The sequence below is a fragment of the Phocoena sinus genome, chromosome 3 (genome assembly GCF_008692025.1).
Source record: "Phocoena sinus isolate mPhoSin1 chromosome 3, mPhoSin1.pri, whole genome shotgun sequence".
Taxonomy (NCBI): Eukaryota; Metazoa; Chordata; class Mammalia; order Artiodactyla; family Phocoenidae; genus Phocoena; species Phocoena sinus.
In genome coordinates this window covers 53,481,607-53,504,086 of record NC_045765.1, presented here as the reverse complement: position 1 = coordinate 53,504,086, position 22,480 = coordinate 53,481,607, and the positions used below count along the sequence as shown (strand labels likewise).

Here is a 22,480-nt window from a genome sequence, read left to right as displayed (position 1 = left end):
GAAGGGCAGTTCACACAGTCCGGGGACCCAGGGCCTTCTGTGTTGATGGCCAAATAGGGTTCTCCCTCCCTCTCCGTCGTTATAAGTTAAGTGCTGATCCAATTTAGGGTACCAAATGTGGAGGGAGGATATTTTTAAGCTCTCCTTGTGGAGCAGGAAGGATGGAAGAGTCGTGAGAGAAATGCTGTCAAGGGGCCAAGAATCCTCGCGGTTCAGTCCCTACGGTCTCTGTACAGCCCAGGGGATGGGCTTCCTCGCAGACCCTGGAACTGCTGTGCTTTTGCCATTAAAATTCCGTTATTAACGACTCATTGTTAGTGCCCTGAAAGGAAATGTGAGGGGAGGCTAGGGAGGTGGCCTTTGTTAGCAGGGCCAGCCTGGGTCAGGATGACCCGAGGTTCGAGCCCCGATGCCCTCAGCAATGAGCCCTTTGCGCAAGGCTCTGCTGCCTCAGTTTCCTCATCCGGAGATGCTGTATTCAGGGAGCCCCGATACTGTGGAGGGAATGAGGCTGTTTGGTTCATTATATCTTCAGTGCTAATACAGGGCAGGGCACTTAGTAAATGTTCAGTAAATATTCATTCAGTGAATGAGGGATTCTATGCAGTGTCTTTTCTCCACCGGACACCAGCACCAAACCTACCCAGCAACATAGGAGGTGCTTTAAAATATCTGTTGAATGAATGATTCTGTATACCCGTCCCCTGACTGCCATTCCTAGTGCTACTTCTGACCTGTAGTAATTGCTCAGCAAATATAAAATGTTTGTTGAATGAGCGTTTCTGATCGTGCCCCCCACCCCAGACCCATTATATTGTGCCCAGTACTCAGTAGGGACTGGAAAACACTGACCTATTTTCTAGGTACACACTATGTGCCAGGCTGAGCCTGTGCTAAAACTCCTCCCTCCCCTCCCCTGTCCTCTCTTCTCGTGTTGGAGATTTGGTTCTCTCCAGAGTCCCAAGGGTGGTAGTTGCCATCTCACTCATTTCAGTCAGCGGAGAGGTAGGGATCAGTGAACTGCCAAGCTGAAGTTGGGTAACAGACAAGGAGGCTTCCTGTCAATCTCAGGACGGCCCCCAGGCTCCGAGTGAGCACTGCATTGCCCTCCTGGTGCTGGAGGACGGCTGACTATTGATAAAAAATGTCCCTCTGCGCTTTCCAAATTAAGACGACATTTAACTGAGTGCTCGCTGGCTCGCCAGCTCCTTCAGTCTCCCGGGGGACAGAGCCCATCTTGGTGGAAACGGTTTTGAGCACGTCCAAGGTCTCAGCTCTGACATCTCGGCTTATGTCAAGAAGTTTCTGTAACCTTTCTGTTCAGCACACTCAGTTCTGTCAGCATACACACTGTCTCACTCTCAGTCGGTTATTGGGTATAAGGGCTGGCATCAGCCTACTTGGAGGGGTTGCAACGTTCGGGTGAGAGCACTAACCCTCACGTACATACAACCCCGCCCTGATCAAAGGTCGGTTGCCTCAGAACAGCAACAGCTCTACCCATGAGTTCTCCAGGTTCGGCGGGGAATAGAGGATCACAGTGGGCCTCAATCTTATTTCGGTCACAGACCCCTTTGAGAATCAGATGAAAGCACTGACTCCTTCCCATAGAAAAATGCACATCTTCCCAATTTTGCATGCATTTCAGCAGGTTCTTAGATCCCGAAGCCCAACCAAGAACCCCAGGTTAAGAACCCTTGATGTATTAGAAAGAACATCATCCTGCACCTCAGATGCAGATGTCACAAGCCTGCCGTGTGGCTCTGGGCCAGTCGGTTCTTTCTGTCTTGCCATTTCCTTGGCTATAAAATGTTCAGACTCCTTGTGACTAAAATTGCCCACGTCTGTGGAGGTTTAGATAGTGACTGAGAGCAGTGCTGCTTATCTTTTTATAGGTCACATGTTCCTTTGAAAATCTGATAACTCCGTATCTTCTGCCTAGAAAAACACCTGTATACAAAGTCTCGCCTGGCATTCAGGGGGTCCAAGATTTAGGACTTTTGAACTAGAGTGAGGCAGTGATCCAGTTGCGAGCCCTGGTTCCAGTTTCCCTAGGTCACCTCCTCTTCCCATCTCTTCTCTCCACCTCCCAACATCAGCTCTGCACTGAAAATCCACTAGTAATTGGGGGTCAGCACTGTCTACTCCAGTGCTGTGGTTTTCAGACTTTGTCTTCACATAATGGATGATTTTTTTTTTCCTTTTCTAAGAAAGTCTTACCTGGAGCTCCAATATAGAGAAAAGGGACTCCTTGTAGCATCTATTTACCCATTTATTCATTTATTCTTCCATTCAACAAGTATTCATCAAGTGTTGCCTTGTGCCAGGTACCTGGCTGGTCAGGTTGGAGACCCTACCTGCTTGGTGTCCCCCAGCCTCTTTCATTGACTTGGGGAACCCAGCAGCTTGCAAATCACAGACCTTGTAAAGAGTTTACTCTGCCTCGGAGTGATCAGAGACCTAGAGACCCTGCTCCAGAAGCATTCCTGAAGCTCCTGAAGCACTTATGAGGGCCTCATTTTCCTCATCTGTAAAACAGGATAATGGAATAATGATGCCTCATTGCATTCCAAGTGTGGGTGGTTTTCATTATCCCTAGTTGGGAGTATGATTGGCCCATTTCTGTGGACAGTGAACATGTGTACTGAGCTCCAGAAAAAGGGCAAAAGGAGAGGCACATAAAGGAATTTTTCCCTTTAGTATCCAAGAAAGCCCCACATTACCGAGAAGCTGAATAGACTGCTTGGAAATTTCCAGGGAAATTATAAGGCTGAGCCTTGGGAAAATATTTGCTATTTTTTTCACTCCTTCCTCTCCTGGAAGGTTTGCTGCTGTCAGTGTCAATTTCATAGACCCGGTTCACACACTGTCCTCTAGGGCCTGAATTCACTGCTGTGACAGAGGAAGATTTACTCACGATTGGTGGGTCTGGAAAGATGACTTCTGTACCTGAAGGGCTACTTGCTGGGAAAGGACAGGAGTCTGCAGACACCCACCCTGCATCAGGTCAGTTCCAAGTCCCTCTCGCTATGTGCTTGGAAGAGCAGAGATGTGAAGGCCTGAGTGGCTTTGGAAATGTTCAACAGTGTTTCTTGAGGGGATCTCAGGCAAGTCTGCTACTGGCAAAAGCTCACGTATGGGGGCTCTTCCTTTCCTTTCCTTGGCTGGCAGTCTAGTGTCAAGGTCGAGGGCATGGGTTTTGGTGTTGGACAAGCCTAGTTCCAATTCCTGGCTCTGCCTCCTCTCTCTGCTTGATCTTGGGCAAGACCCTCAGCCTCTCCAAGTCTCATGCCTTTGTCTGTGAAATGGGGCTAATAACACCTCCCCTCCTAGGGCTGTGGAGAAATGAAATTAAATCCGATTGTAAAGACTTGTGTCTGGCTCGTGTTAATGCTCTATAGTCATGCTTTTCTTAGCCTTAATTTTCCAGCTGAGAATCGGATTATTTGATAATGTAGCAGCAGCAGAGGAGCAGGGGTCAAGAGTACCCATGTCCATCATTGCCTACCTAACACTGTGCACCCTCCTGTCCAGGCCCCGCATGACCCTCTGGCCAGGGACTGGATGACAAAGAACCTTCACTCTATTCTTCCATCCTCCCTCTCGACAGGTGCAAACAGGATAACGAGCCACTGCTTTTCCTTTATTAGTAGGTCAGAGAGCTTTGCCTGGTGCCCCAGGATCCAGCCCCCAACACCCTCCAGTGTGCACCCAGGCCATCCTTTCCTGCTTGTGACACTCCTTGGCATCTGCTCTGCAGGAGGATGAACCCTCTGTGCTCTTACATGTGTTTTGCCAGCAAACACTTATCTCAGCGGCCAACTGTCTTCCTCCAAAAAATCCACAGGCAGAGAGCCAGACCCTAACAAGGGGTTGCTTTGGTCAGCCCGCTGTTTGTCCTGGGGCTCCTGCCTCCTCTGTGGGGCAGCACTGGTCACCTTAAGTTCTCAGGCCACCTCTGGTCAGTGAGTTCAAAGATTAGAGAAACCACCTCCTGTCCCAGAATCCTCAGGGCCTGGGCTTCCTAACATCTCCCGGGGCCCCTGGTTCCTGGATCCACAGGTCCCTGCTGCTGCTGCCGCTGCTGGTCCTGCCCTCGGCCCCCTTCTTTCCAGATCGGCCCCCAGGGCCTTCCGAGCCCGAGGCCCCGCTGGTGGCTAGGTCTAGACTCAGGGTCCTTCCGCAGACTGAGAGCCGCCGCAGCACCTCGGAGGCGGCCTCCACCGGCACGGCGGGGCGCTGCTCCAGCAGCATCTCCAACAGTGAGCTCATCTCCGACAGGAAGGTGCTGGCCAGCCGCGTGCCCGTCGGGCTCAGCTCGGGCCCCGGCGCCTTGCCGAACGTCTGGAAGGTCCTGGGCTCCTCCGAGGTCGCAGCGTCCGGGGAGAACACGTTGTCACGGTAGTTGGTGGCGAGGGGCAAAGAGAGTCTTGCCATCCAGGCTGGATCGGGGACGCTCAGCCGGTCCAGGGCGAGGCCTGCAAGGGGCGGAAGGGACGCGGTGAGGGCGGAGCCCATGGCGGGCGGGGGTGGGGTCGTGGGCAGGGCGGGGCGCCGGACAAAGGAGGAAAGGGAAATGGAGGGGACCGATGGGGCGGCCGGAGGTGGGCGGGAAGGAAGAGTCCCTGACAGGGAAGCGCTCCGGGCAGGAAGGCAGCGACTGATGTCCGCGCGTGAGCTGAGTGAGGACGCGGCAGGGGGAGGAGGAAGGCCTAGAATTAGAAATGGCCCGTTTCTAAAGCATCTCCCGGTCCGTGGGGCTGTTTCAGGTTTAGGTGTCCTTCATCCATCCCTGTACAGCCAGGATTTTCACTCCCTCAGGACACCACTAGCTGAGGATGCCGGGGGTGGGGGTGGGGGAATCCCCGTTTTTTAGCCATTGCTGGAGTTCCTGGCCTGGTGCTGCCTTCGGTTCCTATTCATAATAATAGTGACCACTTATTAAGTACTTCTGTGCTAGGCAATTTACATAATTATCTCATTTAACCTACACACAAACCTTTGAAGTCAAGAGTATTTTATGGATGAGGAAACTGAAGTTCCAAGAAGTTGTCACACAGCTACTAGGCAACCAAGCCCCGATTTGACCCCCAGGTCTGATGACTTGGAAGCCCCCTGTCACTACACAACTGCACCCACTCTCTGAAGAGCTGGCCCTTCCTCCCCCTGGAGGCTAGGTGGCTCTGGTTTCCCAGGCCTACTAAGGTCTGTACTGTTGCCTCCTGGCCCCATGCTCTCAACTCCTCAACCTTCCCCTCTCAAACTGCAGGAAACGGTGTGAAGGGGCTGGCTGCCTAAGAGCTGTCCCAGGGAAGGGCCGGGGCGGTGAAAAAGTGTCCCCCAGGCCCCAAATCCCATCATCACACTTCTCCTTTTCCCATCTCTTCAACAGAAAATCCTGTCTCAGAAAACTAGTTCCAGGCCCAATGATAGAGGCCAAGCCAGAGGGAAGAAATTATAGGCTTTGTGGTTAAGGATGTGTGTCTTTAAAAAAAAAAAAAAAGGCACAACATCTGCTTTAACATGTATTTAATATTTGCTTAAGGTAACCTGCTTTAAAATCTGTGCATAGAATGAAAGACTGGAAGGGGACGCGTCATAGTGTCAACTGAAATTACCCCTGGGCAGAAATGATTTATTCTCTTTTTGTTTATCTACATTTATCTATATTAACCAAATATTACTTTTGTGATTTTGAAAAGTTATTGCAAAATACAGTAAATGCTGTTTCTATTGATAAATGAGTCTCGGTCTTGCCTTCACAGTGTGGGGCTGTGCAGGCTGTGAGGCAGGGTCACGCCCCTTCCCGACTAGTCCAGCCCACGCCTGGGGCTTAGTGAACGTTTATTGAATGATTGAATGGACATAAATATTAACCCTGGACATTTGGGAAATGTAAACCTAAGTTCCCTGAGACTCTGGGGTAATAAGGTTAGAACTCTTCTGGTGTTACAGAATCAGGCTTTTCCTTGCACAAGGGTCAGAGAGCTTTGGAAGGAATGAAGCTTGGAATGAGAAAATCAGTGGAGTGTAGGAGAATGGCTGAAATGTGATGATGAATTCACTCCGCGGCAGGTGGGCACTGGGCAGACCTGGATTTGGTTTCCTAAATTTGCAGCTTATGAGCATTGTGACCTTGAAAAACTTGCTTAACCTCTCTGAGCCTCCTTTTTCGCTCACTAAGTGGTGAAATAGTAGCACTTATCTTGTCAGGTGGCTGTAAGCATTCAGTGAGCTCATGCAACGGTAAGATATGGTTATCGTCACATCCTCAGGTGGGGCTTTTATCTGATGCAGCCAAGACCCCAGTGTCAGGCACATTCACCAGTAGCCTCATCACAGTCCAGCCCTGTGAGCAGCGCAGGCACTTCTACCCCTGCTGCGCTCTTCGTCACACCACTTGTTACCATCTCCCTGTGTTCTTTGCCCTCTGTGCTGTGGGGAAGCAGGACCACATGGGAACTGAGCCCACAGGTTCCAGCGCAGAGCTGGTGCACACAGATATAATGCAAGGCACTGAGGTCGTCTGAAATTTTCTAGTAGCCACATTTAAAAAGTAGAAAGAGAAGGTGAAATTAATTAAAAGTTTTTTTTATATTTAATATCATTTTATCACATAATCAATATTTTTAAAATTATTAATGAGATATTTTACATTCTTTTTTCATACTAAGTCTTCAAAATCTGGAGTGTGTTTTATACTTCTATCACATCTCAATTTGTACTAGCCATTTTCACATGTGGCCAGTGGCTACTCTATTGGACCTCACAGCTCTGCATTCTAGACAATGCTGTCCTGTAAAACTCTGTAGATTTGTGCTGTCCCAGGCAATATCCATTAGCCACACGTAGCTACTGAGCTCCGGAAATGTGGCTGATACGACTGAGGAGCTGAATTTTTCATTTTACTTGATTTTAATTAGATTTCATTTTACTTAATTTTAATTTAGAGCCACACTGCCTGGGTTAATAACCATTGGCTGCACAACCTTGGGAAAATTACTAAACACCCTCTCCCCTCAGTTTTTTTCCTTTATGAAATGGGGATAACGAATAGTCCCTATCTCAGAAGATTTTCTCATGAGGCGATTAGAACAGGGACTAGCACATAGAAAGCACTCAATAAAAGTTAGCTATATATTTTTTTAACCAAGGAAAGGGAAGTCCCTGTCATGCCTTCAGCGCACAGAATATGTCCAGATGAAGAGCGGATTATTAACTACAGAAACAGAAAGTCAGCGTAGGTTGGACTTACTCTGCGTTACCTGAAGGGGGCTGACTGATGCGGGGGGGGGGGGGGGGGGGGGGGAGGCGGAGGGGGCTGGCAGATTCTTGAATTCTCAGGGTAAAAGCGTATTTAAAGACATCAAAGAAATGCAGATGAGTGGTTTAGGAGGTAGAGAGAGGTCCCGTGATGGTAGGTGGGCTCAGGATGGCTTCCCTTCAATCATTGAAGTGACTCTGGGCAGGCTGTATTACCTCTCTGAGCCTCAGTTTGCTGATCTCTAAATTGGAGCTCATAATATCTACCTGAAAAGACTGTTTGGAAGCTTAACTGAGATAATGTATATAAGATGCTTCCTTGGTACCTGGCACACACCAAGAGCTCAGTAACTGTTCACTATTCTTATGATGATTTTTTTAAATGAATGATCAGAGTAGAATCTGATCTTTAAACAAATGAAGATCTGAAGCTCCAGGGGAAGTGAAAAACTTTTGCTGATAGTCTTCTCCAGAAATAGAAAGGCTGTTTTCCTGCAGTGGATTGGAGCAGAACTCTGAAGCCTGGGCACAGGAGGGTACCATGGGGGCAGAAGCGGGGTCGGGGTGACCCTGGGGAGTCCCTACCTGTGTAGGGGTCCAGCAGGTTCGACAGCTCTTCTTCTAGCAGCTGCTTCACAGAGAGGTCCTCCTCAGGGTCCAAGGGCCCTTCCTCCTGATCTGGTTCTGCCTGGCCACCAGCCCTGGCACCTGGGCCATCTGTGTCTGGGATTGCACTCCTGCAAAGGGAGCCAACACAGTCCGCGAGTGAGGAAATTCACACATAGATTCATTCATTCCTGCTCATGAATAGTCTTCTATTCATGCCAGCATTCGTTCATCCACAGAGGGAAGTGGGTCCACAGCCCAGCCTTCAGAGTCAGACCAATCTGGGTTACTTGATCCCAGCCCTCCTGCCTACTCTGAGTCTGCTTCCTCATCTGTAAAATGGGAGTAATAAATAACACCCACCTCATGGGGCGTTATGGGGGTAAAATGAGGTGTTGCATGTAAAGAGCTTAGCACAGTGTTGTAAGCAGTCAGCAAACAGAAGTGACTATGAATGCCCTGATATTACTCACCATTGTCCCTCCATTGCTTCTCATTACCTGGCATGGAATAGGAGTTTAGTAAACTTTGGGTGATCTAATGCAGTCATCCTTCCACCCCTCTATCCCTCTATCTGAGTATGAGCTCCAGTGAGGGCAGGGATATTTGTCTGTCTCATCCGCTGCTTTCTCGCCAGTGCTCAGAATAGGACTTGGCACATAGTAGGTGCTTAATAAATACTTCGTGGACTGAGTGACTGAATGTTCCTTCCTCCCTATTTGAGGCTAAATCCCAGACCAGAAGAGCAGGTCAATAGAGGATGCAGCAGAGGTGAGGCATCCGAAAGCTACTCAGAATCTACTATGGAGTCTCTTGCTGTCTCCCTGACCCCTCCCTGCCAAAGACCCTCTCTATCACCTGGGGGAGGCCAGTTCCTGGGACTACCTTAGCATGGTGGGGACAGGCCTGGCGTCTCATCCCAGCATCTGGAAAAGTTCCCTTTAAGGCCTGGGGGTCCTTGCTGCTTTTTTCTGTGGCCATTTCTGCTCCTATGCAGGGGTAGCAAGTTTGCAAGTAATGGCAACAACTAATGTTTATTGAGCAATTACTCTGAGTCAGACATATGCTTTGCAAGGTATATTTACCTTCTCATCAAACCTTTCACGTCTGTAAGGGGTTCTCTTGTTGTCCTCATTTTACAAATGAGAAAACCAAGATTTGTAAAGATTAGGTAGCTTGCCCCAGGTCCCCACAAATTAAGTAAGAATTCAAATCCGGGCTGATATGACTCTGGAATGTGTGTGCTCACCGCTACTCTACACTATTTCTAGCTATCTTTGCAAAAAAAAAAAAAACAACAAAAAAAAGACTGTAAGTTGTCACAGCAAGAGCACTGAACCGGAAGTCAGTGTCCTGAGAGCTGGTCCCAGCTTTGCCACTCACTGGCTATTTGACCTTGAGCAAAGTCACTTTACGGGGAAAGGACTTAGCATTGTTTGTGTACCTCCCATGTGCCAGGCACTGGGCCGTGGGCTTAGAACGCATGTGATCATTAAATCCTTACCCCATCACTACAAGGAAGTGTGGTGACCTCTGTTTCATGGATGAGAAACTGCATCCCTGAGGCTTGATTTGCTCAAGTTTACATAGCTGGTTTGGATCAAACTACTTAGAGCCTCAGTTTCTCCATCTGTAGCAAGAGGGAGTTAGATTAGATGTCCTCTTGAGGTCTCTTTAATTCTAGGACGGCCCAAAGGAACACACCCACACACCCACATCCTTAGCCAGGAGCCTTCATATTATGTTTAAGGGTCAAGAGAAAGAGCTAAACGTTACAGATTTAAAGTTCATAGCCCAGCACCTCTGCAATCAGGGAACAGATAGATAATCAGAGCCTCAGGGATGAAGTCACTTCCTTAGTGACTCGGGTCCTGTAGATACTATTAATACAGTTGCTCCAGGACCAGGATGCCTGGGTGGGGGAATGGATGCTGTTCGCTGCAGTCTCCCAGGGGAGCAGCGTCTGGGATGTGCTCACCCTTCCTCAAGGCACAGAGGCTGCAAGCGTGAGGGCAGGCTGGTGGGGGGCTTGAGAAGCCAGTGGGGGCTACGTGCAGCTTACCTGCTGCCGCCGGGCTTGGCCAAGTACTTATTTCCCCGGTGGTTTGGTTTGGGCTGGAATTGGCCCTGATGCAGCAAGGACAGCAGCTGGGAGATTTGCTACAAGACAGGAAAAATCTGTTGACTCCACACAATTCCGACCCAGCACACTTCCTCACCGGATGTTTCCCTCAATGCCGGTGCTTTCTTTTTATAGTCTTTCCTCCAGCTTCAGATGTTTGTGGATCGGATGGGGGATGGTGAACGGTGATGGTGACGGAGGCAGGGATGTGTGCAGACAGGTTCCCTGCTTGGCCATGTGTCAACTACAAATTCCCAGGACCTGGGAGTCTGAGAGAGAGAATGAGAACCCTCTGGGCCTGTCCCCCAACTCTCATTCCCCCAGGAGACCTGCTCCCGGTGGAAGCTGTGGGACGGGGGTGAAAAGGGCATGTCCTGACTATAAATGTGTTATAACCTCGATAAGGATTATTGTAAAGTGTTATTTCCCCCGCTTCAGTGATGTTCAAAGACTGAGCCATTGTTGGCGGGCCAGATGTAAGACTATGTTGTACAGAAGGCAGAAGGGTGTCTTTGAATCATTCGTTTATTCTTCCTTTCATTCACTCGACAAGTATTTAATGAGAGCTTGTTTGTGCCACGCCGAGTGCTTGCTGGGGGGAGGGGGGGTAAGAATGAGAACAAGACCCAGTCTCCGTCCTCAGGGAGTTCCCAGTCTGCCAGGGAGGACAGTCAGGGGAGACAGGACACAGCAGTTGCTATGGGGGGTTGCACCAGGGATGAGAAACGATGGAGGTCAAGTGGAGCAGAGGAAGGCCCCTCACCCAGCTTGCAGCAAGGAGGGAGTTACGGGGTGGGGCTGTGGATACAGGGGGAAGTAATTCACTTATTTCAACATACGTTTTCTGAGTTCATACTACATGCCAGGCGCCTCTGCTGAGACCCGGAGGTTCCACAGGGGTTTGGCAAGTGGAGAGAGGGTGAGGGCCAGGGTGAGGGAGGAAGGGAGTTTTGGTCAGAAGGTGCTCAAGCTGAAAGGCCAGAGGAGACGGAGGCGTTTCAGAAAGGCTGGTGAGTGGGGCAGGGGTGGGTGAGATGTCAGGGTGAGGCCCCACAGGCCCTTGTGAGGGAGAAGGCAACAGACCAAGTCAAGGTCGTTTCTAGCTTGTTGTGTGATGTCAGGCAGGTTTTTAGACACACTCAGACCTCAGTTTCCTCATCTCTAAGGTGGATCTAAAAATACCACCCAGACTTCTTTACAGGGTTGTCAGGATTAATTAGCTGGTTTGAAAGTTTGAAATGCTCTGCAGAGTCAAGGGGTTTGGGTTGTTCCTCCTAGAAATGCTGCCTCTGCCTCCCAACTGGGCCCAGCCCCCCTCTTCCCTGAGAGGGTCCCTCTGCCCTCTGGGCAGCTCAAGACAGAAAATGCCAACCTCAGAGGAGAGTTGGAAGGGGAGGTGGCCAGGACTGGGGTTTCACTGTGATGTGGGAGGGTCAGGGTCCCATTGCCTGCCTCAGGGCAGTTCCCACCTCCTGGCTCAGGCCCAGAAACCCTCCTACAAGCACCTGCCACCCTGTTTTCGAGTGACAGCTGCTACTTCAGGGAAACTCCCTGAGTGCCAAACCCTAAGTTGTATGCTGTCATTCAGGCTGTCATTTCACAGTTAGAGTCCAGACTCTGGAGTCAGACTTGGGTTCAAGTCCTAAATCTGCCCCTGTTCCACTTCCCATCTGTGTGGCCTTGAGGAATTACTTAAGCATTCTGACCCTCAGTTTCCTCAGCAGTTAAAAAAAAAAAAAAAAAAAAGGAATAAAAATGAGACTCAGGTCATGTGTTAGTTGTGGCTATGAGGATTAAATGAGTGAAAGTCTATAAATTACTTAGGAATAGATCTTATGATAAGCACTTAATAACTGTCCCGTGGTGTATAATCTCATGTCATTCTTCAGTAACCCAAGGAAAGAGATACCATTATATCCACTTTACAGATGTGGCACCTGAGGCTCACAGGGGCTACACAGCAATTAGAGGCAGGGTTGGACTTTGAACTGGGATCTGACTCCACTGTGGCACTGTGCTACCGGAAAGACAAGCATTAGGCAAGCTGCCTCTTACCCTCAACTTGATCCCAACTTGGTACCCTCCTCTCTTTCACCCCAGTGGGGTCACCCACAGGGCTTGCTATCTGCTCTCTCTGTTTGCCAACCACCAGCACAGTGTTTGGCACAAAGAGCTCATTCAATAAGCATTTGATGAATGAATGGGTGAATGAATGAATGAACAAATGAATGAATGCATGTCTCTGGGCAACTTCTGGGGCTGCACAGAGCCCAGGGCAGGGCTCCTGAGAGAGCAGCTGGGCTCTCTCGAGGTGGCTTCCTGGGGAAGGGGTGGGGGAAGGAAGCTGTGTCCTTGCTCCGCAGGAAACATGAGCTGATAGCCTGGCTTATGACAGAAGTGTGCCTTGGGCGGGCAGCCTGGCACAGGGAAAATGATCTGGGGTTCAGAGGAGTTGATACGGGTGTGAGATCAGACACCGTCCCGGAAAAAGCTTTCCCAGGTGTGTCCAGTAAATCCTAGGTCACTGGACACAGCCATTCATCATCCCGTTTAATTCTCAACCCCCTGGGAGGTAGATACAGCTAAGTTTGGCATCACAATCCCCATTTTATAGATGAAGAAAATAAGGCTCAGATGTTAATGTTGCCCAGCTCCTAAAGTGGCTGTGCTGAAACTGGAAGCTAGATCTGCCTAACTCCCAAGTTCCAAGGTTGTTTCCACTGTCCTATCCCATAGGCCTAGCTGGCAAGCTCTGGGGTCTCAGGCAGGTCAAATGCAGCCCCTGAGCCTGGGGGCAATGATGCCTATGCCGGCTTGCTTCACCCGGAGGCTGCCCAGACGAGATGAGGGCAGGTGAAATGGAGAAGAGCTTTGCAGAAATCATCATAATCATTTTCTGAGTGCTGACTACACGCCAGACACTATTCTAGAGGCTTTAAGCCCGTTCACTTTATTACCTTCAAGCAAACTTGGGAGATGGGTGCTGTTAACTTGGGCAACTTCAACAGAGAAGCTGAGTAACTTCCCTGTGGTTCACAGCTTGGAAGAGGTGGAGCCAGAATTTGAACCTGGGCAGCCTTGCTCCAAAGCTTGTACTCTTAATCACTACCTTTGCTATGTGTCTACTTGCACAAGGCACTCTAAGTGAGTGCTCATATAGGAATTAACTGACCAAATCCTTAGGACAGTTCTGCAAGGCAGATGCTCTTACTGTCATCCCTATTTTATAGATAAGGAAACTAAGGCTCAGAGACAGTAAGTCATTTGTCCAGGATCACACAGCTAAATTCTGTTGACCCCAGAGCTGTGCCCTGAACAACTGCACCCAATGCATCCTAAAGTGCGTGGTGAGGCTGAGGAATGAATGTGAAGAATGTGAGGGTAATGGGGTCTGATGCTGTTGTGGGCGGGTGAGGGGGGCTGACAAGAGAGGGAGCTGCCCACACCGAGTTACCTGAACAGGAGGCGAATCCACAGTGAGCTCCTCTACGGGGTTCCGCTCCGCAAAGGCAGCCACAGACAGCCGGACCAGGCTCCGCAGGATCTGACGGGGGCCTGACTCTTTCTCAGGGGCTACTTTGCCATGGAGATTCCGCTGCCGCCTCAGGGTTGCAGAGGAGGCCGGCGGGCTCAGCGGGGCCTCCTTACGGCCCTGGTCCCCAGGCACCCTCCCTGTGGGGCTGCCCGCAACCTTCAGGGGCCTTGAGCGGGGCTGGCCCGTCGCAGGTTGGGGCTCGGGAAGGTTCAGGTTCTCCCGGGAGGCATTCCTCTGCCTGGGATGGTTGAAAAGGAGGTTGACAGTGTCCCGCAGCACCTCTCGGCTCTCGGCCAGCGTTCCCTGGTTACCTTGGTTACGCAGAGTCCTGTACAGGGTCGGTGTGAGATGAAAGGGGGCCTGCAGGCAGGGGTCCCAGCCTGCTTCCATCATCGCTTCCTTGCCCACGTGCTTGGGGGGCTGCCCAGCTTCGCCAGGCTCATCCACCTGGCCCCTGAGCACAGGCACGAGGTGGATGTCCGCCTTCTGGATGTGTTTCTGGGGCCTCTTGGGCTGGTGACGGTAGGTGGACTCGGCCTCCCGACAGTTGTAGGCCCTGTTGTCCTTCTTCTCTGTCCGGCAAATGGACATAATCAGAGCCAAGATCAACCCGGAGATGGCCAGCAATACGACCAGGCAAATCACCGTGAGCACCGATGTGCTCAGAGCCCCAGGCTCACGGGCTGAGTCCCTCAAGTGGTCCACACTGGTGACGAAGAAGACCCTCAACAGGGCCCGGGTCTGTAAGGAGGGGCTGCCCCGGTCTTCCACCACGATCTCCAGCTCCCACTCACTCCCAGTGAGGCTGCTGGCATTGGTGATGTTGATGAACAGCTGCCCCAGGTGGGGACTGAGGACAAAGAGACCGGCTTCGTTCCCGCTCTGAATGCTGTAGAGGAGCTCTCCATTTGCCCCCGAGTCTGCATCTCTTGCTACAATGGTCACCAAAAGGAATGGCCGGGAGCTGGGGGTGGCCTGTGGTGGCATGTCAGTGCCTGCTGGACCCACGCCATTGGGAGTTTCAATGGGCACCAGCAGGTGACCTGTGGAGGCATTTACAAGCACCGAGAGACTGGCTTTCCCATCGCTGAGTATGGGGTGAATCACCTCTGGGACATTATCATTGGCATCCAGCAGGCTGACCCACACAGAGACACTGGATGCAAGCTGGGGCTGCCCCCTGTCCTCTGCGATCACCAGGAACTCAAAGCCGGCCATCTGTTCATAGTCCAGTGACCTCTGAGCGGTGACCTCGCCTGTGTCTGAGTCAATAGCTACCAAGTGAGAAACTGGAGAGTCCTGGATGTGGTATGAGATTTTCCCATTAACGCCCAGATCTGCATCATGGGCCTTGATGGTAATGAGGTGAAGAGAGGGCAGGTTGTTTTCCCGAGTGGAGACCTGGTACCTGCTTTTCTCAAACACAGGTGCGTTGTCGTTGGCATCACTGATCTGAATGCTGAGCTGTTTCTTGACTGATAAGGGCTGGGGTCCTTGGTCTTGGGCCAAAAGAGTGAGGGTATATTGCGGCCACTGCTCTCTGTCCAGCGTGGCGTTGGTTAGCAGCATGTATGTGTTGCCATTGGTCCTCTTCAGCCTGAAGTGGCCCAGCTCTTGGCTCAGCCAACAGTGGACCAGGCCATTGTTTCCTGAGTCTAGGTCATTTGCCATGATGAGAGCAATGAAACTGTCCTTGGGAAGAGCTTCGGACACCAGGGATGGTTGGGAGGCCCACGTGATGTGGATGTTTGGGGTGTTGTCATTGACGTCCAGAACCTTGATGAGAATTTTGCAGTGGGCTGGGATGGGATTGGGACCCAGGTCCCTCGCCTGGACATCCACCTCATAGGCAGGATTCTTCTCATAGTCTAGGGGTTGACGCAGAATCACCTGGCCTGTCTTGGCGTCAATACTGAAGGTGTCCAGCACCTCTGGAGGCACATGCTTACTGAGGAAGTATTCCACCTCCCCGTTGGGGCCTTGATCAGGGTCTGTGGCAGTCAAGTTTATGAGGAGAGTACCAGGGGCAGCGTCTTCTTGGATTTCCAGTGCCAGCGAGCTCTCAGCGAACACAGGGCTATTGTCATTGGAGTCCAGGACATTGACCTTGACCAAGCTGGTGCCTGACTTGGGGGGGTTCCCACTGTCATAGGCAGTTAACACCAGATCAAAAAATGAATGGATTTCCCGGTCCAGCTCCTTCACCACCACGAGTTCCGCGTGTTTGGTCTCATCGGGCCCCACAATGACATCCAGGGCAAAATGCTCGCTGGGAGACAGGGTGTAGGAGTGCAGAGTGTTGGGGCCAGTGTCTGGGTCCAGAGCTCTGTCCAGGGGGATCCGGGTGCGCAGGGAGGCGCTCTCAGAGATTTCCAGCTCCTGCTCACCTTTGGGAAACTGAGGCTGGTGGTCGTTGATGTCCAGCACGTGGATCTCCACGTGGATGAGAGCCAAATCCCCTGTGGCAAGCACGTCAAAGGAAACCAGGCAGGGATCCTGCTGCCGGCAAAGCTGCTCCCGGTCCAGCCGCCTCCCTGTGCTGAGCAGGCCGTCCTTGGAGTCCACCTGGATGGGGAGCGCCTGAGGCAGCTGCAAGACCTGGAAGGCAGCCCCTGCTCGCCCAGACCTCTCCTCCCGGCCCAGTTCCTGAGACAGCTTCCCTATCACTGTGCCGGATGGTACTTCCTCTGACACTTGATATTTCACAGTGAGAGTGGCGACCTCCTGACAATCCCCTGAAAGGAACAAGTAGCCACCTGGCCCCCAAAGTCCCAGCAGAAGTGGCAGAAGTCGCATCATGCTTACCGCCAGAGTGGGCTAGATCCAGAAACCGCTAGAGTTCTTCAAAGGCTGGGCAAGTCCTCCAGTGTTTCCTGGGGGGCTTGATTAGCCCTGTTCTCCTGCCCCCAGACCTGCTGGCACAGCCTCGTCCCATAATTAGTTGATGGAGCCAGCAGAATTCCCAGGCAAGGCCATCTTCATCAGAAGAGATTTGAGGGGTCCAAGGACCAATGAAGTAAAATTGTTCAGGGGCACTGTTGGTCCCCGTTAGCAAATGATGGACAAGAGCCGGTCCAGGAGGGACTTGACCCAGTAGAGCAGGATGTGGGGATCTGACTTCCAAACAGTTGCTAGGCTGGGGAAACAGAGAAGCAGCTTTTTCCTATGGAAACCCCACCTACAGGAAAAGGGAGGGCTGTGAGCTTCTATGCCAATTAGAGAAAGAGAGTTTCCGTGAAGCTGAGTGGCCCGCCGCTGAGGAGGATGCGGCTGGGGACAGGCCGGATGGGAAGGTGCTGTCCATGTGGCAAGGCAGCCACTGAGGGGAGGGGAGCCCCTGCTGTGGCCAAGTGAGCAGAGAGCCTGAGCCCCTCCCGGGCAAGTCACACCCTGGCCTCTCTTCCCTTCCTTGTCTCTCTTTGTTTCCGTCATCTCCTGTCATTCTTCTCCCATTCCCCTTTTTCCCACACTTGTCTACCTCTCAGTCTTGACTTCGCCCTCATCACCCGTTTTTGTCTCATGGGAAGCAGCGCTGATTAAGAGAGTGGCCATCAGAGCCAAAATGCCTGGGTTCAAATCCTGACTCCACAACTTCCCAGCTGGGTCATGTAGGACAAGTCACTCAACCTCTCTGGGCCTCATCTTAAGAGCGCAGATGGGAATAACAACAGTAGCCCACTCAGCAGGAAATCGTGGGGATGAAATGAAACGTTGGCCCGGAGTCGTAGGCAATGACATTGTTATTAGTGGTGGGTGGCGTGATCTGCCAGCTTGGCCTACCTTGTGGCTGCCTCTGGCTCTTGCACTGGCCCTGGGTCAGTCCCTGCCCACATACTTCAGGAGCCAAAGGTGCCCGTGTCCTTGGCTTCTGAAGTACAATGACCTTTCTGACCCGACGGTGTGGCCTCCCTCCCCCCTTCCCTTCCGGCTCCCTAGCCTCCTGGCCCATTGTCCTCCACATCTGGTCCAGCCTGAGCCCCTGTCCGGGGGAATCCCCCAGCTCCTGCTCCTTGGTCTTGGAGGTTTTTATACCTTTCCCTCTCCCACACCTTCCTCTCCCTTTCCCTCCCTTCCTCCAATTCTTCTCCTCCCACTGCTGTTCATGTCCAAGAGTCCCGTCACAGAGGTGAGGCCAGGAGGGGGGCGAGTGGGCAGTTGGCTTGGGTGGCCTTGAGGTGGCTTGCTGCTTCTCATTTCCTCCTCCATCCACTGCCCCCACCATTGTCCAGTCTCGCACTTTACCTTGAGGTTGAGTCCAGAGGTTTGTAAACCTTTTGAAGTGATGGGAGTTAAGGGCCAGCTTCCCCTCGATGGGTGTTGGCAGCTCAGTCCTTGGGGCTGGAGGTGCCTGTTGGGACACAAGTGACTCCAATCAGGCCCATTGGCCAGGGGGCTTGTGGCCATTAGGATGGGGCGACTGAGGACCTCCCTGGCCTAAGCCTCACCTTGCACCCCCCTTCCCCTCTGTATTCTCTTTCCCACACCCTATCCTTTCATATTCTACCCCTGGAGGTTTCCCAATAGCAAGGGGCCTGAATCCAATGGGGTGTTTCCTACAGTCTGGCTCCGAAGACAGAACACTCAATAGCTCGGAGACATGGCACAAGTCACATAACCTCTTTGGGCCTCAGTTTCCTTCTCTGTAGAGCGTGGCTGTCACCCATCTCCCGAGTTTGTGGTAAGGATTTGATGAGATAATGCAAGTGAGGGCTTGGTGCAATGCCTGGTACAGAGAAAGCACTCATTACATGGGACTAGTTTACCTTGTACTATTTGCCAGGCTTTATACCTCGAATGCAAATGGTAAAAATGGTCTTGCATTTGTCCCTTCACGTTTTTTCCTCCGCCTTCTTGGCCAGGAAGGCTCATTTCCCAGGGCTTCTTCAGCTCGGACGAGGGCCCAGTGCTACCTGCCCTGCAAGGGGAACCAGCGTGGGCCCCAGGTCCTCTGGTGACAGTCAGCCTGCATGGCGGCCTCACTGTCTGGCCCTCACTCACCCTACTATGTGCAAGGCAGTGAGCAAGACAAAGTGACCCCCAAGGGGCTTGTAGTCTCAAGCCAGGGTGGGGAAAATGAAAGAAGTGGGCCCAGTGGATGGCTCCAGAGTCAGGCTTAGGGGTCAGGGGAGGCTCCTCCTGGAGGACGCTCCGACACACCCTGAAGGACGGGGAAGAGTGAGCAGGGGTGGGGGTGGGGCAGGTGTGAGCAGGTGGAGGGAGCAGAATGGAAGAGGCTGGAGGTGGGCGAGCTTGCTTCTCGCAGTCCCACACGAGGGCCTGTGCGAGTGGGGAGGAGGACGGTGGGCTGGGGGTGTCAGCAGGGGCCGCCAGATGATGGAAGGCCTGGGACCCCGTGCTCAGGATTTGGACCTTGTCCTGAAGGCCATGCAGAGCTTTGGAAGGGGTCTGAGCAGACTGATGAGATGCCAAGCCTTGTCCCGAGTGTTTTACCTGCATCGTCCCATGCCACCCTCACAACCAGGCCATAGGGTTGAAGAAGCTGAGCATGGAGGGTTGGTTAGCTTGCCCAAGATCACGGACATTTGCCCTCCACAAAGCCCCTTCAACTGTACTCTGGGACGTCGACTGAAAGGGAACAGAGAAGAGGGAAGAAGGCCAGCTGGGAGTAATGCAGGGGAGCTTTGGTGCAGGAGACTCTGGTGCTGAGAACGTTTCTAGAGTGCCATCTGGTGGCCAAAGGCAGGAAAGCCACAGAGGCAGGGAGGTGGGTGGCTGGAGTTCTCAAACGTCCACAGCTCCAGACCCGTGTTCCTGTGCTGCGTACAACACGATGGAAGGAGCTATACGCAGGTGACAATCATTTCACTTAGTGGGAAACCTAATGTGACCCAACGCCCACAGGAGGAATTATGGAATTCATGATTTTACATGTGTTAACATTTATATTCTGGAAAGGGCATTGATGTGTGTGTGTGTGTGTGTGTGTGTGTGTGTGTGTGTTGCCTTGACTGGGATTCGTGGATGTAAAAAATGGACTCACAGGCCAAGAAAAGTTTTGAATTTGGATTTCGTAGGTGGCTTTTTTCTTGTTCTCTGTTTTACTCACGTTGGGGGCAGGAAGCTAAGACAACCCTTAAGAGTCCAAAGTCAGCAAACCAGACCTTTTAAAGGCTATTACCTCTGGGAATGAGGTCCCCTTTTAGTAATATTTCCTCCTCCTTTCTGGCTACAGGGTCAGTTGATCTTTAGCCGCCACATATCAGGGGGTGAAACTGGAGTTTATCTGGAGAGCCTTCATCATCCTGAGTTTTGAAAATAGGTTTGAAGGAGCAGAAGTCCTCTGAAATAGGTCCGAAATACTGAGGACAGCCTCCCTCTTTTTGAAAAGAGGGCAGGCTTGGGCTTGGTGCTTGGAGGCCTTGTTCGCCACCAGCCTTGGGGTTGTTCACACTTGGGTCCATTGTTTGGGAGGGGTCGGGGAGTGAAGTGAGAAGGGTGGGGGGCCAGAGGATCCCTGGTGTCCTGAGGAACCTTGAGGGGTCAGACCAGCAGGGTGGGACTCTGACCCTTGGGGGACTTGAAGACCAGCTGGAGGAAGGCTAAGATCATGCCCCACCTATGAATGTCCTGCGGGGTTGGCTGCTCACGCCCAGGGCTCCCTGTGAATCTGCCCAGTCGCTGGCCGTAGTCATCACCACCCACCAAGGCAGTGTTGATGAAACTGGGAAGCTTCATCCTCAGGATCATTCTGGTTGGGGAGGTGACTGGACCACCTAAGGTCTGCCTCTTTTTTTCAGCAAGCCCTTGTTGAAATTGGAGGCAGTCTAGCCAGGGCCATTGACTGGGAGACTCAAGTAGCTGTTCTGGGTCACCTGGTCCTGGCCCGCACTCTGTGATCTCTGTTGGGACAGACCACAGATGTCCATTCCCACACAATGGCACCTCTTTCTGGGCAAAGAGCAGAGAGAAGAATGCACTTTGCAGGGGGAAATTTGCCAAGAAATAAGACTTTTCAAGAAATGAAAAGGCTTTGTGCCTTGATTAAGAGTGGTATCTCTCAGAAGCGTCCACATATCACGATCACTTGACAAGCTTTTCAAAATACCAGGAACAGGGCAAGAAAATTCATACTTTTCTCTTTCGCAGCCTGCCAAAGAGAATTTTATAATTTCCAGCTCTATTACCCCCTCTCTGAAAATGCTTCATCTTTCAGATCATTTGGGACCGGATTGAGAAAGTTGATTGGACCTTTTTTGCTGGCAAGAGAGGCCTAATTGATCTACATAATAAAAGGAAAAATAGATGAGGGGGTGGGGGATTGCTGAAGCTTGAGGATATTGTGGAAGGGGGTACCCTACAGAACAGGCAGAGGCTGTGAAGGAAGTAGATTGAAGATAAGGACTTTCCAACAGATAGTTGTAAACTATGGATCACCTTCGTGGTTTTCAAGATAAATGCAAGAAAAGATTTATAATTTATTTTGTGCTTTAGTAACCACAACACGGCCCCCCCGAACAGACCACATAAATTCTGAGTCGATAAGGGTAACACTTATGTCTCTCTCCCCAATCCTCAGAGGGGGAGAGGGCTACTTCCAGCATGTAGATTTCGGTTCTGATATACTGTAGGTCATTCTGCCATGCACCCCTTCTCCACCCCACCCTCACTGAGAACCACTGACATAGAACTTCTTAGAAGCACCAACAACCTTGTAAGGGCCAAACTCTACAGCCATCAGGCCTTTCTCACTGAGCATCCTCCTGGTCCCCACCTCCGCCCTGTGCTTGTGTCAATGCTCAGCAGAAGCTCTGCGCACAGCTGGTTCTTCTTCTGTGTTTCTGCAGGCTCTTCTATCTGCTTCTCTGAATCCTCCTTTGGTTTGCCTTCCTTCTGACTCCCAGGTGTGGGCATGTCCACCAGATAACTCTTCAGCCCTCTCTTCTACATAGGGTTATTAGCCCAGAAATAGTTTGCCAGATTTAACAAATAAAAATATACTGTGCCCTGTTAAATTTGAATTTCAGATAAACAATGAAAAATTTTTAGTAGAAGTATTTTTATCTGGCAATCCTATCCAGAAGTAATGTATGATCTTACCACAAGTTCTTTTCTGTTTTCATTTTTCCTCTTCTTCTTTTTATTTTTAGAACTTTGGTTTACACAGTGGATTTGAAAATCTATCAGTAAACACAAAAATCAAACATATTGACTGGGAGCATCATCTGTGCATGAATATTCAGAGGCTGACTCTGTTGATTGGCCTTGTTATGTATTCAGCATTTCTCGGTGACTCTAGGATGGAACTGTTCTCACACTGGAAGAACCACCCCAGAGAAAGCCTGGATCACACTCATTCATTAATTTATTCGGTCATCCAACCACTCATTTTTTTTTTTTTTTCAGTACGCGGGCCTCTCACTGTTGTGGTCTTTCCCGTTGCGGAGCACAGGCTCCAGACGCGCAGGCTCAGCGGCCATGGCTCACGGGCCCAGCCGCTCCGCGGCATGTGGGATCTTCCCGGACCGGGGCACGAACCCGTGTCCCCTGCATCGGCAGGCGGACTCTCAACCACTGCGCCACCAGGGAAGCCCCAAGCCACTCATTTATTTGGTGGAATTCAGCATGTTCTTCTCCATTTACAAGGTCAGGGTTTTTTTGGGAAGGGGAGTGGTAAATAGCTAAAGCTGACCCACATTTCCCCTTTCCGTTGGTTTGGTTTTCTTTCTTCACATAGAATCTAATCCGCCTAATTCTCACCTTGCTTCAGAAAGATTCTTGCAGGAAGGAAAATGAGTCCTGCCATCATTACATAAATTCTCATGAGGCTCCCCTTTATAAGTTTATGACAGCCAGGAGTTGAGCCTGGAGCTCCGAGAGAAACAGCCATACACTGATTTATGATGGCAGCTGCTGCTAAATCCCACCCCTCTTTCTTTCTTACAGTGCCATGTTACCTCGGGGTTACAAAACTCTTTTCACTGTTATTCAGGGGA

At 51.2% G+C, this 22,480-nt stretch overlaps 2 protein-coding genes across 2 annotated transcripts in view; one reads left to right on the top strand and one right to left on the bottom strand.

Moving 5' to 3' along the window:
• Window positions 1-3,622: 3,622 nt before the first annotated feature.
• On the bottom strand, window positions 3,623-16,661 carry PCDH12 (protocadherin 12). Its single transcript, XM_032625839.1, has 4 exons — window positions 13,446-16,661; window positions 9,932-10,029; window positions 7,849-8,000; window positions 3,623-4,478 (listed from the first exon to the last, which is right to left on the bottom strand). The coding sequence occupies exons 1-4, from the start codon at window positions 16,323-16,325 to the stop codon at window positions 4,009-4,011; spliced, it is 3,600 nt and encodes a 1,199-aa protein (XP_032481730.1). The 5' UTR covers window positions 16,326-16,661; the 3' UTR covers window positions 3,623-4,008.
• Window positions 4,280-22,480, top strand: part of RNF14 (ring finger protein 14) — a 42,034-nt gene continuing 23,833 nt past the window's right edge. Inside the window, exon 1 of the mRNA XM_032625848.1 lies at window positions 4,280-4,401. The gene's annotated coding sequence lies outside the window, so the exon portion shown is untranslated. The remainder of the gene's footprint in view (window positions 4,402-22,480) is intronic.

Excerpts from the sequence above, each read along its gene's own strand:
- PCDH12 (XM_032625839.1), bottom strand. The coding sequence starts at position 16,325 with ATGATGCGACTTCTGCCACTTCTGCTGGGACTTTGGGGGCCAGGTGGC. Across the intron at positions 10,030-13,445 it reads TGGATTCGCCTCCTGTTCAG|CAAATCTCCCAGCTGCTGTC; the intron begins GTAACTCGGTGT and ends CCTGTCTTGTAG. Across the intron at positions 4,479-7,848 it reads CCTGCTGGACCCCTACACAG|GCCTCGCCCTGGACCGGCTG; the intron begins GTAGGGACTCCC and ends CGCCCCTTGCAG.